The sequence below is a fragment of the Telmatherina bonti genome (genome assembly GCF_933228915.1).
Source record: "Telmatherina bonti genome assembly, chromosome: 2".
Classification (NCBI taxonomy): Eukaryota; Metazoa; Chordata; class Actinopteri; order Atheriniformes; family Telmatherinidae; genus Telmatherina; species Telmatherina bonti.
The window spans coordinates 18,059,413-18,078,032 of NC_136620.1; the positions used below are offsets into that span (position 1 = coordinate 18,059,413).

The 18,620-nt window shown below is 36.7% G+C and overlaps 1 protein-coding gene across 6 annotated transcripts in view; it reads right to left on the reverse strand.

Annotated features, from left to right (window-relative positions):
- Nucleotides 1–18,620, reverse strand: part of LOC306771595 (suppressor of tumorigenicity 7 protein homolog) — a 65,043-nt gene that overhangs the window by 33,605 nt on the left and 12,818 nt on the right. The window contains exon 1 of one of the 6 annotated variants that reach the window (XM_079260823.1): nucleotides 6,399–6,497. The exons of the other annotated variants lie outside the window; for them this stretch is intronic. Within the exon in view, the coding sequence (XP_079116949.1) occupies nucleotides 6,399–6,405 (7 nt within the window). The 5' untranslated portion in view covers nucleotides 6,406–6,497. Of the gene's footprint in view, nucleotides 1–6,398; nucleotides 6,498–18,620 lie in introns of those variants that run through there. 6 annotated transcript variants of the gene reach the window in all.

Genomic DNA, 18,620 nt, shown 5'->3' on the forward strand with positions numbered 1-18,620 from the left:
TCATTGCTTTCTGGGGAATTCGCCTATACTCACACCAGTTTAACCAGAACCAAAGTGGGTGGACTTTATTGCACAGAACAAACACACAGTAAAATTTGCCCTGAAAGTATATGGTTAAGTTGCCAGAATCCATTACAATCTGCACTTTCACAAAAAACTTTGATCTATATTCAGTTAACTGAGTAAGTTTTATAAGGCGTTAAATGTCAGTCAATAGAACTGTAGAAGATAACACGTGGATAAAAGGTTATAAATGATTTAAAACGTAGCAGAATCCCCTAAACTTGTCCATGTGTAAATAAGTATGTCATAAGGAGGAAATTCAGCTGTTGTAAATGTTCAGCAACAGAGTTACATGATTGTTCTGTTAGTTTCCACATGACAGCTTTTTTTATTTTGAATTTGGAAAACGGAACTTTATTTTGAAACAGGAAGCTGACTCTCTAAGGTTCTCATCTGCAGCAGCAACGCAGAAAATGTGTTAGCTTTGAGCACATGCTAAGAAAACTGAGGTGCCTGGATCTTGAATGGGACTGAGGAAAAGGTGGAAAAGTACAAGCCATCGCCAGGGAAGCTACTGGTGGGAAACATTTTTATGTTTAAATATTATTAGTTCAGAGTACTAAATGTAAATAAAATCTTAAGCTACTGTCATTTGCTTTTTCTTTCTTTTGCTAGCTTAAAGATCCAACATCATGTTGCAGGGCATGCAGACTTGTTAATATTGTTGCTTATAACTTGAATTGAACATATTTTCTGTATGTTAAGTAATTTTTATATTTGGAACGGTGTTGGAGGGGAAATGTAGCGACAACACTGCGGCTGACAATTGGAATTACCTCAACTGTCGCTTACGTAATTGGACAGTAAGTTTCCATTTAAATTGATCAAAATTAATTTCAACCATAGACCGTATATGAAAGGTGGACGGAACCTTCGGTGGTAAAAAGTGAAGCCTATGTGGAAGTGTATAAAACTGCAGTTCCTCCTTCATCCACTAGGGGCTGGCTCCAAAACAGAGCAAATCCTCAGACTCCCGTGTTAAAAAGACCAACTTCATAGCACAAATAAACATGTTTACAGCCTAGTACAAAAATCAGTTTTTGGTTTAATAGATCAGGTTTACCTTCATTAAAACTGTGGGGGGGAGCGAATTTTTTTTCTGACTCGCCCGTTTAAAAGAAATTCAATCTCGAAGTTCAGCATATTTAGGGGCGTGTCCTTTTGATTAACAGGTATCCGACCTCACTCTTGAAGTCAGTAGAAAGTAGAACAACCGCGGTTTTTAGCCAGTTAACAACGTGATTTAGCTTTAGCTCACTTACCTCCGTTAGTTGGTTATCTCCGGGTTAGCTCGTTTAGCTCTTAGCTACAGAAAGCTTAGAGTTCGCTCGATGTCAATCATCCACCATGACACTCACAGCCTCACTCTCAGCTCCACCTCTTTGCCCATATATGTATTTTCCGGGTGAGACGACACACGTGACCCTGCCAAGATGGTGATGGTAGGAACCGCCCATCGAGCTTCAGTTCAGCTCTTCAGAAACCTATGGGTGATGTCACATAGGCTCCATCTATCTCTATATACAGTCTATGATTTCAACTCATGTTTGGTGGATTAGCAGGTGTTAATTCAGAGCCCAGATTAAGACAATAAATGTATCAAATAAATAATCAGCATTGTGTTTAATAGTTTCAATTAGCATATATAATCAAAACTAACAAAGAAAAAAAGCAAAGTGCTATTATTTAATGTTTTCACTTCATCTGCTATTTGAACTGCTCTAAGAGAAGGAAATGTGTTAAGAAAATAAGATATTTAAATATTCAAATATTCTCTCTATATATTTCTCCTTTTCAAATACGAGTTTTACAGAAAGAAAATGTGCCACTCATGTTTTACAAACGATGACCTTCTGTTCAACTCATCTGCTCTGTAAATGGGAAGTTAACAGAAACACAACCAGATCGTCAATGTTTTTAAGGCTTTTAAAGCTAGTAAAGTGCCAAATACTGGTCAAAATCTCTATCCTGTAGAAAATCTGGCTATATTTTACGTGGGTAGGGAGGGATTAGGGTATGTTAATTCATATTATCAACTACATGGAGGCGGGAAGGAAACAAAAGACGCCACTCAGATGAACCCTAGCCTCGTGCATACACAAACACAGACACATGCACAAACTAAGTGCAGCTGGATAGCTATTCATGGCTGTGAAGTGGAGACTCTCGTCCTAACAGAAAGGGTCTTTCAGCTATGCTTGTGGTGAAGCAGACCTTACAGCTGACAGCGGCCAGCACTCATAAGAGGACACTGCTGACTGACTCACAATTAATTCTTCATCAAGTCAGTTTATTAGCTACAATTAACATTTGGCATTTTCCTGTACTCATATAAACCAATCAGTGAGCACAACTCAAGCGTCAAATACTTAATTTCTAAATCTTTAATGACATCTTCAACTACTTTCATTTTATACCTTTTATATTATTTTTCTGTTTTTTTGTTTTTTTGTTGTTTTATCAATATGTTGGAAACTGATGTGGGAACAGAAATCTAGACTGGCATATAAATTCTGCAAATCTTTTATAACAATGTTATAGGTTAGTTACACCAAACTAATGATTACATAGACAAATTGACGAAGTTCACCTATTCCAACTTTTGCATTGCATACACTGGTTAATCAATCAGCTCAATTAAAATGTATGTTTATGTTACAGGATCACTCTCTTTCGGCCTCTTTTGCAGTTGCAACGCCAATGAATGAAAGTTAGCAAGAAAACAGTTAAGCAGAAAGATAGAAGGGCAGCATGATGATTTGAAGGGACAAATTGAATCAGACAGATTCAGGACTAAATGTCAATGGAGACAACAGGAGACATGACCTTTATGGAAAAGGGAACGGTGGGCAGACTGCTAGCCTGACTGCATTGATAAAGGACACACACTGAGACACCCCCTCCACCATATAATATATTTTATATATATATATATAATATATATAATACACACAAACTGTACACCACTTTTTTCCACTTAACTACTTCTTTATTTTTATTGTCTCAGCCGGTATAATCTATTTAAAAAAAAAAAAAAAAAAAAAAAAAAAGCTCTTTCCACTTTATAAAATTGTTAGTCTGACTCTCATGATTAAATCATATTCCAGCTTTGAGTCCAATGAATGTCAACAGGTTCTAATGGGCCAAAATTGCCATTTAAACTCATTTCAAGCTCTACTGATGCATTGCCATATCGCAAATGTGAGTTAAGGACAAGGGAACATACACTGTATCTAAATTAATGACACACCAATTGTTTTGGATAAAAGCAAAGTAAGTGTATTTGATATAAAGCAAATTGAAATCACACAATATAATGTAAAACACGTTCAAAGATTTATATTCAAAACTGAAAAACCAGCTCCAGGTAGCTCAGTTGTATACACCATGTGGAAAGTTATGTCGCTGTTTACAATAACTAAGCCTGGCTTTTTTTTTTTTTTTTCTTTTTTTTTTTTTTTTAACAAGCATGTGAAAAAATTGTGTATAGTTTCACTTTGGATTGAAATTTTAGACACAAAAAAGCTGATCAAAACAAAAACAAAACCTTTTATAATAATCCTACCTTTTCTCCACAGACACACTTTACTGTTTGATCCGATACCAGTCATTTAATTGATTTGAAAGAATTTTACATTAAAAGTAATTCATACATATAACATTGTTTGCTATAAATGTAACGTTTAAAGCAAACTTTTGCATCAGTAAATGTTTTTTTAGTTTATTTTTATAAATGCTATGTGCGAGCACACATGTCAAAATAGTGACTCAGAAACATCTTTGTTCTATTTTGTACACACACGCAGACTAGCTTAGCAAATATTGCTGTGGCTTCATGGTCAACAGCAGTAGTTAGACCCAGTCAGGCTCTGCTAGCTGCCCAGTCACTCATACATTACCATGTGAGCCAAGCTATTAGCCACCCCCTTTATCGGCCCTGCCAACCACTATTCCAGGCAAGAATGGCAAAGCTGTAGTGACTTTCTTCTCAGGTGGCCTAGAGGGACTCCTAGCTGTGTTTCCTGTCCACCCACACGTTACTTCCCCTCATGCCTGACCTTGATCAAACTCCCTTCACTGTGCTATCTGATCAGTATGCAGCTTCCCTTCAGTCATCCAACTATTATTCAGCATGCATTCATATATCTTTACATTCACAAGGGCTGGTAAGAAGCTAAACATACATACATAAATAAATGTATAAATATACATCATTGTTCACTATTACAACCCTACAGCGGTCTTTTTTGCATCGTGGTAATGACTTGCTGTTGGGCTCACACTTCAGTGGCTCCTTTGAGGTATGAAACTCTTCACTGCATCACTGCTTTCATTGTATTTCAGTGGGAATCCAGGCACCAGCCTGTGCAGGTAAATGTAGCTTTTTATATTGACATGTTTAAACTACTGCATCATCTTACAATGCTGTTAAAGAAATTAGAGCTCCATTATCATACATTAAGGTCCTTATCCATTATTGCGTGGCTGCCTTTTTCTGTTTGAGCATCTTTCATGTCTGCCTTTTAATCTCTTAATCTATGGAGGGGGGTAGAAGTTGACTGGCCACGGATACGTCTATTACCAGCCTTACATGGTAAAATCATTCATTCATTCATTCATTCATTTTCTGAACCACTTAATCCAATTCAGGGTCGCGGGGAAGCTGGCGCCTATCCCAGCTGGCTTTGGGTGACAGGCAGGGTACACCCTGGACAGCTCGCCAGTCCATCGCAGGGCCACACAGAGACACACAACCACTCACGCTCACTATGGGCAATTTGGAGTAATCAGTTGACCTAACATTCATGTCTTTGGACGGTGGGAGGAAGCCGGAGTACCCGCATGCACGGGGAGAACATGCAAACTCCACACAGAAAGGCCACTGACCAAACCCCTCCCCAGCCAAGGATCAAACCAGTGACCTTCTTGCTGTGAGGCCACAGTGCTAACCACTGTGCCACCGTGCAGCCATGGTACAATCAATATGTGAAAAAAGCTCATGGCTCATGTACCTGGGAATACTAAGTCCCAAGATGTTCATTTAATAAGGGGTATTGAAACTTTTAGATTTTACACTTTTTAGATTTGATTATATTTTTGGGGATTATGATTTTCTGTTTTGAAATTATTCACATTTTATAAAAGAAGAGTAGATTTTTTTTTTTTTATCAGATTGTGAGTTTTGAAGAGGATTAAATTAGCTGATTGCAATTTTAATGGTGTAATTTCATTACACTTGGGTGTACTTTTAGCAGTCAAAATTTTTGCAGTTTAAAAAAAAGTGATTGGAAATAAAAAAAAAAAAAAAAAAGGTTTTCTTTTTGATTAAAACTTGTTTTACTCTTGAAAATATTACAAAATAATACAAATTTTATTATACGTAAATGTTTTTGTATGTAAATAAGCCTAGTCACTGCCAATGAGAGCGCTGCTGTGCATTTTACAGAAAGCAGGACATTGTTTTAATAAAAAAAAGTTGTGATAAACAGTTTGAATTAGTGATCAATAAAATCAATTCATAATCCAGTCCTATATTAAAGCTGCATCTACAGGATGTAAAAGTTAACATCTCAACAAATAAAAGATACTTTGGAAGAAAAAGAAAAATACTACAAAGTGAGAAGTATCCCAACATTCTTCTTAAGTACAATTCAAATATTCCAAGTCCAAGCATTTCCTGAATCAAATCCTGATTTAGAAAGGTCTAATTTCACACCAAGAAAAAAGCTACATGATAATATGGTCCTTTTGAGTTTGAAACACTATTCTGTCCTATACGATGAAATGCAAAAGTCAAACCTGAAACTCGTTGACAATAAGTTCAGTCTGTCAGCAAAGCAAATGGAAAAAAATATTTTATAGGAGCAAAAAAATTCCTTTAAAAGTTTCTGGCGGTTGGTGTATAACATAATCATAGCTGCAATGCTGAGAAGTGTTTGTCTTTTTCCTTCAACACAGAGAATAAAACCAAACAAAGGAAAAACATCTAGAGCATCAACAAAAGATAAATACATGGCTTATTCAAGCTCTGCTCAACAAGCACCTATGTAAACACAGATATCAGTTACAGCTGGCATATCCCTCCCTCTCACACACACACACACACAAATACACAACTAAGACATTAAGCAGCAGCCACACACACAGGATCAGCACGCTGTTGCCCACGCACTGAGCAAACGTCTACTTCATGAATATCAATATAAAACGTACAGAACCACCTGCTGTACGCAGGATAAAGGCCATTTTCATGGTACAAGAACAGAAACACAACTGCCTTACAATCCCTGACTATACACAGCAAAGCAGCTGTCCAATGAAACAACACTACTTACCCTCCATCCCACTGAAACATCCACCAACACACCAAAAGCTTTCCCAGCATGAAAAAATACCAGAAATGAAGGTATTGTTTCTCCACCAGCTCCTCAGATCCACACAGAGAACTGGACAGAAGCTAGTCGGTTTTCATAGAGGGCCCCTGGTCTGGGCTCTTATTCCTAACCGGCTGCTGTATGCGGGTGACAGCAGGCCAATTCAATTGGTAGCTGGCTCTGCCCCTCTCTCTCACTCTAGTAACTCATCTGAATATGTACACTGGGGGGGGGGGGGGGGGGGGGGGGGGGGGGGTGTACACAGCAATCTAGCCAATCAATAACATGGATTTTAATGAAGTGGGATGGGTTTGGAGGGGATTCTCTCAGTCTCCTCCTTGAGATGTTACCATGACAACTCTTAAATTACCTTAAGAAAGACAACATGAAGGTGTCAGTGTAGTTTTAGAGATAAACAAGACACATACCACACATAGTTTTAGAGATAAACAAGACACATTTCAGTGCAATGATATGTGTAGTACACCTATTCTTATTTATCCTGAGAACCACATTACTGCATTCACCAGATACAGACTGATCACCTTCAATTCAGCGAGCAAGAGAACTTCTATTTGAAGAAAAATGGGCTTTTAAAAAGGCTTTAAGTGCCTATGAATAAATTTTTTAAAAAAAATGAGTAAAGCACTTTTATTTGAGCCCCTGCAAGTAGATAAATAGATTAAAAAAAAAAAAATTTGCCTGCCTCGAGCACTGCATGGCAGCACCTGTGTCCAACTGGACACATAGGAATCCCACTTCCAATTTAATTTCAAGTTTGCATTGTTAAATACTTATAAGGTTAAAGTGGAACTATTATGTGCATTTCAGGCTAATTTATTTTTATTTCTGACCCCAGAAGGACTGGGATTGATCAAGTTGTCACAAATCGCTTTATTTACTTCAGACCGACCCTCTCCGTAGGCTGTCAGATCAGCCTGTGGGCAATACGAGTGGATTGAGACTCTTCCGCATTAAGCCCCGCCTCCCGCCACTGCACTACATCGGGAGCGCGCACCGCAACTGCTTTCGCCATCATTGTAACATCTCATAAACAGAAGGATTAGGCTAATATGAACTCAATAAAAATGAAATAAAATACAATGTCAACACATAGCATACAGCCCTACATGTCGGAACCTGAATCAGACCCTGAAAACAAAGTGGAAAACAGCAACCCACAGCAACGAATGCAGCAGGATGTCTCTCTTTGGTAAACTCACCAGCCATCGTTGGAAATAACTTTATCTGACGTTTTCCACCTGCCTGATGTATTTGTACATGCCCTTGTTAACCAGTAGAAGGTAACCAATCACCAAACCTTATCCCTCTGGACATGACAAGGATTTTGAAGTAGAAAAAACTCTAAAACGATGCGTTTTGTGTCGCCATGGAAACCGAACGGAGCGGGTGCTGAACTCAAACTCAAACTCAAACATGCGTTTAGGTGATAAAAAACAGTGCCGTTCACATGTCTGATGAGGATTCAACACTGTAACACTGTAGAAAGCTCAGAAAACCTGAAATACCATAATAGGACCCCTTTAATCATTTTTAGTACTCCCCACCCCCAAAAACAGAAAAAAGGGGCAAACCTTTGTCAAACAGGTCATTTCCAGCCATATTGTTAAGAATCCTTTTAAAAATTCCTGTGGTCTGCAAAGATCACTACCAAAATGAATTGAAATGCAAGTTACACAAAGACTTACCATAAAAAACGAATAAATAAACGAATACGAAAAAACATGGGCAAAAATACACACTCCTTGACAAAGAAGACACAAGCAAAAAAAAATCACTGCTTTGTGCTTACTTGCTTGCATAAAACATTAATATTGTCATTCGACCAAGTGATTAGGTCCAAAGAACTTCTGGAAATAAGACACTTTCCTATTTGTATGGCAGTAAAGTAAAACCATGGAGGAAACGCAGGGAAATTAAAAGGCTGGCAAGGTTAGCTGCAACTCTACATTCATGATTTCAACGCAACGATGATAAATGTGCCTGCTGCCTCTGAGATGCCACTGAGCTGATTCAATTAGAACTGTGTTTCCTTTCTGATTACTCTTCCTGGTAAATGTTCAAACAGCCTTAACTCACTGCCATGTACTGAACTCTGCAAGGCACGAACACGAATAATCCTGAACTCTGAGGATATGAAAAGGAATCAGAAATCAAAGGATTCAGCATTATAGGTGTAGTCCTTATTATCTTGCCAAATGTCCCACAAAGTCTTTTAACTCAGGTGTTGACGCTTACAGCAATTCACCACTACAATGATGGTGCAAAAGTAGCAGTCAAGAGGAACACTTTCCTGCTCACAACTTAGGGACCAGCTCATTTGATAAACACAAAATATTTGACAAAACGTTGTTGGTTTAAATTACTAGTTGGATTTAGACAGGAACGTCAAAAGTCGGTCCTCAAAGGCTGCTGTCCTGCAGCTCTTGAAGTTTCCAGCAGCAGTAGACCTGTACCACACTGGGTCAACATGATTGGGAGAGTGACTTATTTAAATCAGGCGTAGTTGAAAACAACTAAATTCAGCAGGATTGTGGCCCTTGAGGACCAGAGCTGGACAACCCTTGATTAAGATCTTGAAATTTCCAGACCTAAAGCTTACTACATTGAGTGAAGACATTTTCTATCAACCAAAAACATAAAAATTGACAAAAAATTCTTTAAAATCTTAAGTCTAAAACATGTTTTCTTGTAACAGCTGCACAGGACCTTACAGAAGAAAAGACAAATGCCCTCTTTAAACAAGGTTAGGCAGTAGGTGGTGAAGACATTTCCTGTTTCTTAATCTCAGTTTAATTATTTTTGGCAGTTTAAAAATTGATTGTACCATGTGAAAAACACAAGGCAACTGAGATGACAAACAGTTCCAACTCAATGACTCTGTATAAATACAAAGAGTTAAGATGGACACGTCTAGATGCAACTCTTGTTTTAATGAATGCTTTCTACTTCACAGTTAAAAAAAAAAAGAAAAAAAGTGCAACTATTTCAGAACCACAAACATAATCCAACCAGACTGACTGAGTGTGTGCCATTCTGTGTAAGAGAGACCATCGACTAGAAAGAGATGTGTGCTTTTAAACTGCTATTATATACTGGTGTGTAAAGGCTTTTTGCTTTTTTTTTTTTTTTTTTTGCATTTAACTAATTTTATGATGTAACACATTTGAGTTGTTTTCATTAAAAAGCTTCATAAATAAAATGAGATTGAACAACACCAATTGCTTTACAACAGGTTTAGTTTTTTTTTCCCCTCACAACATTCAGTATTTAGAAGTGACTAGGTAGCCAGGGCTTATGGTAAAATGCTTCTGAACTTTCTGGGTGTGGATTTAGTGTCACAGGCCTAACCAAATACAGTTGCTTTCATGGGATATGAGACAAAGCTCTTTACTGGAGATCTTTTATCTACAATAAGCCTCATTTTTGGCTCACTCAACCTCCAGCTCTATATGAGCTAAAGAGACAAAAATAGCAGAAGTCAGCAGTTACCACAGAAACCCGATCACTCTGCCGTTTTGCAGTTCTTACGGAGGTAACCACAGCAACAGAGACAGCTGGTTGCCGCCAGAAAGCTTTCATCAAATGGCCATCTTCAGTGAGCACCTTATCCTGCTCTTGTGGAGCATACAAATGCAAGACACAACCTGGAGCTGTCTCAATTCAAAGCCCATTAGGAGCTTATCGTTGCATAGATGTGATCTCATCTGGCGAGAGGCAAAACAATATCCAGCTTTAAACTTAACTAACCATTATCACCGCTGATGAAACGGCAGCTTTGTGATGTTGGAGAGATTATGAATGAGCTATGGCCCAAAACAATCCTACAACCACAACCTGCCTCCATTTGCCCGTAGAATTTCCCTGCACTCAAACTTGCAATAAAGCAACCTGTAGTGAGGTACACAGAATGTAAGGATTAAACTCTATGTACAAGCTAACAAGCACTAATGCTGCTCACTCCAAAGATGTGAGCTGAAACTTTTACAAAGCAGAGGATGTAATGGAGTCAATATCTTTGAAGTTATAGTTAGAAATTAGGGAAGCATTATGTTGCCTATGTCATGATGTGCAAAGTAAGTGCTAGTGATGGGAAACATTTTACATTACAGCAATTCAAATACGATTTCAGATAGAATAAATTGCATGAATTACAGTATGGGCGTGTGGCAAGAATCTCACGATACGATGTGTAAAATATTCTGGGCCAACAATACGATATATTGCGATACATCATGATACTATAAGCCGGACAATTTATTGTGATATTTCTTTACTAGTAGTAAACACAATGCTGTAGCATGCTTGACATCGACTTACTGAATAAGAACAGAGGATCTACATTTCACTGCAGAATAAATAAAAACACCTATCTTCATGTACAAGATAAATAAAGAAATGAAAATCTGCTTGGTTTTTTGATAAAACTGAAACCGGGCTTTTGAATATCGATATAAAATTGTCACACAAAATATTGCAATATTGTGATATATCAATATTTTCTTACATCCTTAGTAATTAATTACGATTAATTGTACCATTACGTGTCAAACTACATTTATATGCAAAAGTATGGCTCTATCAACAGCAGATCAGTAACGTTTGGTGTCCAAACACTTGAACATTAACATAGCCAAGGTCAGGTTTCATTTACCATTTGGAATATTTTATATCCAATAACTTTGTCAGAACAAGGAATAAAGTATTTCTGGTCCTCAAGTCTGCCTGAAACTGTAAATTGTCAATATTCTAGGTTTAATATTTGAAATGTAAAGGACAGAAAAAAGTTTTGGTCACAGCTGCTCATTTTGAGTGTAGAGAATTTTGTGCTGCTCTATCTTTAGTTTCTTGATGTTCTGGGTCCAATTATGTGAAATATTCTGTGAAGAGCGGTATGCAGAGATGGGCCATTGCTGTGTTTTACAACATACTGGATCTGGCAGGAATAAATGCCTATATCAACTTTAGGAAGTGCACTGGCACCCAAACATCAAGGAGGAAGTTTCTGCAGCAGCCAAAATTCTAGCTAGCTCTAGTGTATGAAGGGAAACGACCAGCAAGGCAAGTGGAACAACGTGTACTGTGGTAGAATTTAAAGGTGCAAAAGACTTCTAAAAGGGGGTGGTACCAGGTGTGGAGAAGCTGAAAAGGAAATAAAAAATACAAGGCTTTAGACCATTGTGTTCATTTCCATATTTTACAAATATTTAGGCTGTGCAATTTAAAGTTTAGATTTTGAGTTTCTGTTAGAAATGGGGCTATAATAGTGGCTTTATCATTTGTTTTGTACACCATTTGATTAGAATTAATATTGTATTAACTGTATGAATTAATTCCCTTAATAACCAGTGTTTCATTAATAAAGTCATTGTCCAACACACAGTGTGATATGTAGTGTTATCAATTTATCTTGTAGCTACAAGCTGGTCTGCTGAAACATCAGGTATGGAACAGATTCAGATTTCACTGCAGCCCCTTCATCACTGATGACATACAAGCCACCACTGGTAATGTGTACTGGTTATGTAGGACAATTATGGATTAATGTGAGAAAACAAACAAGAAGAGATCATTTATCTACTGGAAAATAATATCAAACATTGATATAAATGAAGAATAAGAATCCAGACAGTTCTTTTATGATATTGACTTTAACAATTATACCAGTGAGGATAACTTTAAACTAGAAGATTAATTAATAAAGCCTATAGAAAAAAGAAGTAAAAAGAAGTATAAAGCTGAGAAGTAAAAAGCTGGTAACTAGTTAATGGATTAACAAACTACATTTGACGTTAGAAACTCCTGCTCCAATAAATGTATACCAGTAAAACATAGAGCTGATCATTTATTGAAGATATAAACTAAACCCTTATCTAAATAAGCACTATCATGTACATTTCCTCATCTCAACATGAACTTGCTGATAACATCCAGCATGAGGGGAACTACGTGACACTTTAACCGACCCTTCTTTGAACTGAGCACTTTCTGTGTTGTAATTAGAAGGTGTACACTTCATGCTCTGCAAGTGTATGTGGCTTTTAAGAGCTGAAGAACAGTGAAAGTCATTCATCAAGCAAATGTTGGTGCCAACTGTGCTGTTAGCCACACAAGGACATGACTTCATCACTTCAAGTTACACTGACAAAAAGAACAGAGAAATAGAGTTCAAGAAGCCTTTTATCTCCCACTGTACACAGAAAACTCATTACAATGACACTGATAAGAAAAATATCTACATCTGCAAATAAAAGAAATGGCTCGAACCATACAAATTGGTTCAAAATAATATAAATTTTATATGTGGAAAGAAAAACCTTTTGTGAAGCTTCAAGAAGACAAATTAAAAAACTCAAGACTGGTGGAACAGCTTTGGGATCAAGTTGCCCCTCTATTACTAAAATTGATGGTTAAATGTCACATAAACATTTTTCACCCATTTTCCATTTGCCTTGGTGGTCATTACCTCCGCCACGGGGGTTATGTTTTTACCGGCGTTTATCTGTTTGTGTTCAAGACAATTCAAAAAGTTATCGACGGATTTTGATGAAATTTTCAGGAGTTGTTGAAAAGGTGAAAAGTAAAAACTAATTTAATTTTGGAGGTGATCCGGATCACCGTTTGGACGATATATAGAGAACTATGGCCTTTGGTGGAGGTTTGCGCTCTCCGAGTGCTTTAATAATTGGTTCTTTTTTTGTATTTAACCTCTTTACCACCAAGACACCTTGACTCTTTCCCTGGCCTATTCTGTTGCTATATGTTGAAAGGAAAAAATTGGCAAGGGACATGTGAAGTTCTACCTAGTGCAAACAATTTTCCTGTATAGAACTGCAATATGATTCTTTATTTAAAAACAAAACAAAAAACATTCATCCATCCATCTATATATATAGATCTATATATATATATATAGATATATCTATATATCTATATATATATCTCTATATCTCTATATATATCTCTATATATATCTCTATATATATCTATATCTATATATCTATATCTATATATCTATATCTATATATCTATATATATATCTATATATCTATATATATATCTATATATATATATATCTATATATATATATATATATATATATATATATATATATATATATATATATATATATACATATATATATATATATATGACCAAAAGTGCCATGTAATAGTCCTCTAAGACAATTTGCCATCAACTGTTCAACAGACATGGTGCAGAACGGACTGAAGAGTCTGATGTGCATTTAATTGATCTGTCGGGTATGCAACGGTTTGAACCAGGCCAAGTTTCTGTATCAGCTTTTCCTTTCTCCTTTCCCCCTCTCTCCTTCACTGTCATCATTTGTTTTGGTGTAATGATAAACTTCAAATTACTTTAAAAGTAAAAATCAATACATCCTCAAGCAGAAATTTAAATGATGTACCACCATGAGGGAAAACTAGTGTTAAGTTCTATCTTCAGGTGGCAAACGCATGCTAAATGTGGACAGTGAATGGTATTACTACTGCTCTTTTGTGATGCAATCCTCACACATCCTACCTTGCTACCCCACAGAGCTCAGTCTTTGTGAACTGTATCCTAATTACATGCAGTGAGGGCAGAGAAAGGTGAGAAGAACCAGATTACGATCTGATCTTCCTAAAAGGAGGTGGAGAGGAGGAGCTGGAGATGGAAATTCTGCTATGACAATCCAAAACACAACAAGACCACACTCTGTAACTCATGGCTGACAACTTTGCATTGATGACAAATAAAAATTAACTTCTAATCTATTGAAGCACTCTGTTCCCCTCTGTTCACGCTCATGCCTTACGAGTCAGCAGTACTTTGCTTCCACTGCTGTATGTACAGTAAGAGGATAAATGTGTTTGAAGTGATTTCCCTGGCTTTTTACTCCCACTCCCATCTGCCCATTATGAAAAGAAGAGGAACCAAGTCCAACCAGTTTGGTGCCAGAAAGCAATTCAGAACATTCCAGCACAAACCTAAAAAATGAACCACAACACAGAAGGCTACACTGAGGTACGAAAAGCAGCAATTTTCTTCTAAAGATCAATTCAATATAGCCTGCTAACAATAAATACTAAAAAATATGACCATGAAATTCTTTCCTGGATAAAAAACAACAACTCTTAAATAAGATTTAGGGGCCTCAGTGTTGAAGTGCACAAAACATCAAAGTGTAGCATGGAAAAACATACTCTCATAAATGAAATTGCACAAACCACCACTGACACTAAGGAAAAAACCTGATCAGTATTTAATAGACTCAAGTTCTGAAACAGGATGTTGTGCACACATGAAATCAAGATTAGCTTTGATTAGAGAGAAGGGATAGAAGGTCTCAGAGCATAACAATCTGTTAAACTTTTTAAAGTCAGCATTAAAGAGAAAAACACGTCTCGCTGCCAAAGGAACTGAGATAAAGGTGTTCACTGACAATGTGACTAATATAAGTCTCGTCATACACGGTTCAGAGTCAGACTTTATGTTCAATAAGAAAAGCTAGAAAACAGCAAAAACATTACACATGGCAGAAACAGAGATGTGCCAAGTTCTGACGTGATTGTCTGGCAAAAACCCAAATGATTTCACAACCAAATGCCAGGGATGGGTATTCATTTTTAAATATTTCAATTAGTTATTTTGTGCTGTAAATCTCTTCTGCAACAGCGAAGTCTAAAGCAGAATCTGCCACTTGGTTCACAAAACTTCCCCAATTTATCAAGCTGTTTAACAGCTCCTGATGAAAACTACTGAGAAATGTTTTACAACTGCTAGATTCTAGCATAAAGTGTCTGATGCAGTGAGATTTGATGCTAATGGTGTACAAAGTTAACAAACATGCAGATCCAAAGGCAGCATTTCCCCTACCATTACACTGAACGCCCCAACTACAAGTGGAAATGCACAATTTACTTTTTTTTGTACTGATCTGATATCTGAAATTTGAATTTCGGCCAATACAGATATTTTCCAACAACAAATCTGTGTAGTAACCATTACTGTGACTCTGGTGGTGGTTGTTGTCATTACGGTGTCAGTTTTTATCAAGTTGTAGTAAAGCACACATCACTTGCTTTTTAACAAGAGAGTAACTGATGAACAAAATGAATCCAGTTTAAAACTATTTAGCAAACAAACAAAAAAAAATGTTAGGCTACCTGTAGGCCTAAAGGCCTTTACACACTGTGACTGATCTGAATAAATTACACAAAACTGCAAATAATTCTGTGGTGAATCATCTATATTTCTGGTTATTCACACTCAGTCCGATGCAAAATAGTGAATAAATGATAATAATTCTTAAACAAACTTGCAAGGTGGATTCCACATCAAGACACGACAACAGTGTGCTGATGCTGCAAAAGAAGACATCAAGAGGCACTGGGTACATCCTATTCTCGAAAAGAGCAAAACTTAGGGGGGGTTTCATTGTGTAATAAAGGAGCTGAAGTGGAACCACAGACGCTTCAGAACAGACATAAGAATGTCCGTGGGACAGTTTGAGGATCTGCTTTAGCAGACAGCTGCTTGCACAACCGGTGATCAACACGTCATCTCTGACTGGTCGATTATATATCTGCCAGATGCGAACAATAAGAAAAATCCACTTCAGTTCAAAAATCTAAAACAAAATCACTGGACAGAATTTTGTCACTGATGTAAATGCTCACATTAAATCAATAAAAATGATTACCATGCGAATTATTTGGACAAAATATTTAGAGTAGATGTTTTAATTGAAACATTCATAAACGTCAAGAATACGATCATGAGAGATAATGAAGTCACAAGCAAAAACTCGTCTCTTTACGTCAGTGGACCAGTTGTAGAAAACGTCCCAGTGCATTAAATCAAACAGATTGATTCCCACAGCAACCGCTGTGTGTCGGAGAAGACTTGCATGCGGACCAGTGAAATCTCCAACTGTTAGCCTGCGAGAAGTTTTTCTTAAGCTGTTCTGTGTCATTAAATTATAAAAAAAAAAAAAAATTAAATAACACAAAACATAGCTATTTACTTTTCTTCTCATTTTAATACAAACGTAAAGACATTAAATGTTTGGTACACGCTTCGATGGTTGGGTACACAAAGGTAACCATCTAACAACTTCCAAGGGGAGAGCGGGCGAGGGGAACAGGGCAAGAGCCTTAAGGAAATAAGGGACATGTCCAGTCAAGTCTCCGTCCAGCATGGACAACACAGCACCGAAAGTTCAGAAACAATTCAGAATGAGTTCAAATTCATTTTTAACAAGGAAGTTTGCTGTGAATCTCTTTTGTGACCCAGAGGGCATTCTGACTGGTTCTGACTGAGCTGCTCTCCCACTACCGGTTCGGACTATCGAATCGAAAAATCGAATATCGGGATTTTTTGCTTCACAATTTTAAAATCTTTTTTTTTTTTTTTTTTTTAAAAACAAAACAAAAAAATTATTTTTATTTTTAAAATAAATAAAAATAAATCATAAAATTTTTGTCATTTTCATTGTTTTTATTGATCTTTTGTCTTCTTGGGCATTATAGCAGCAGAATGATGATCTGGCTTTTGTGTTGTTTTTTTCTAATGAAATCAAGTAAAATGACAAGCAAAAAAAGTTTTGTACATTTTTTTGGGATTTGTTTTTAATCTATAAAAAAAAAAAAAAAAAAAAAAAAATCAGCAATATCGAAGAAGTGTGAGAATCACAATTTAAATCGAATCGGCACCAAAAAAAAAAGTCGGAATTGAATCATATCGGGCCAAATGCATATCGTCACAGCCCAAACTTCCACCTTTGTGGTACTTCATACCGCCACTGAATCTTTTAGTGGTACACAGTACCGTACCGGCTTACTTTACCCTCTGCATATGAATCTATCAATCCATTCTCGGCGTTTCGATGGATCATGGATCCACTGATGAATGTTGGAACAACAGACAGGGAAAACACTGGAAAACAAAGAGATCTGAACATCTAAAACAAATGAAAACATCTGCCAGGTAAAGGTAGCACACTGTAACTCTACGACAACATTAACATTTGAGAGGGAAACATCCAACAAAAGGTCCATCCACAAATCAGCTGCCAGTAGCCATGTTTAAATGGCACACATAGTCGCATTAAAAGCCCGACTGGCATAAAAACACTTTATGTAAAATTACTAATCCAATCAGACTGAACTGAATAACTGTGTTTTAGAAAACTACCATTCTGATAGAGACAGATGGGTTATTTTTGTTGTTCCAATTAGTGTGCATGAAAATACATATTCTGAAATAAGATGTGAATAAATACAAAAGGGAAGTGCTTTCTTACAAATCCATGTTTCTTTTTCCACTGCCATTTCTGGAAAGGCAGATAATTTGCATGTCAACATGATTGATTCCATTAAAACATGTGAAGCATGTAAATGCAAGTCATGATCAGAATAAATGTTTCAGGCTCATGTAAAAAGGTACAGCTCTGATCAGAACCATAATACTGCACAAGTAAACACTAATATAGACTAGCTTTGTCACCAGATAAAACAAGTTTGATATTTCACATAAGAAGCAACAATGAGAGCTTTAAATACCATCAAGAAAAACTCTCAGCGGAAGACTGAAGAAACTATATGATAAAACTGGAGGTCGGCTGAACACTCAGGGAACAAGACATTGAGCCGAGTCTCACTACAGATGAATAAACAGCACTTACAAAATCCTATGTAACTATTGCGTCATTATGAAATGAATCAATCATGAACAGGGATGATTTGCAGACACAGTCCATGAAGGAGCAACAAACTAGTGAAAACTCTATAAGCATCCTTATCACAGCTGCTAATACTTTTTTAGTCCAGTATAAAAAAAACAATCGTTATAATGGATAATAAGATAGTATGTTCAATGATGTTTGTTGTAAATTAAAAACAATAAGAGCTTTTATTTACACTCAAGTTACATTTATTGTAGAATAAAGAACAACACAACAAAGTGTAACCACTCAAATGCTTATGGTCTTATTAGATATAAATGTTTACATTGAAGTTAAATTGATAATTGGGCAATGAAGAAACCAACACAGAGGCAAATATTAAAAACACCGGCTAGCAGGAGTGTGTGCTTCCATCTACATATCATTTCTCTTGTCATTTTAGTTCAAGTAGGAGAAGTAAAACACATCAAATACCT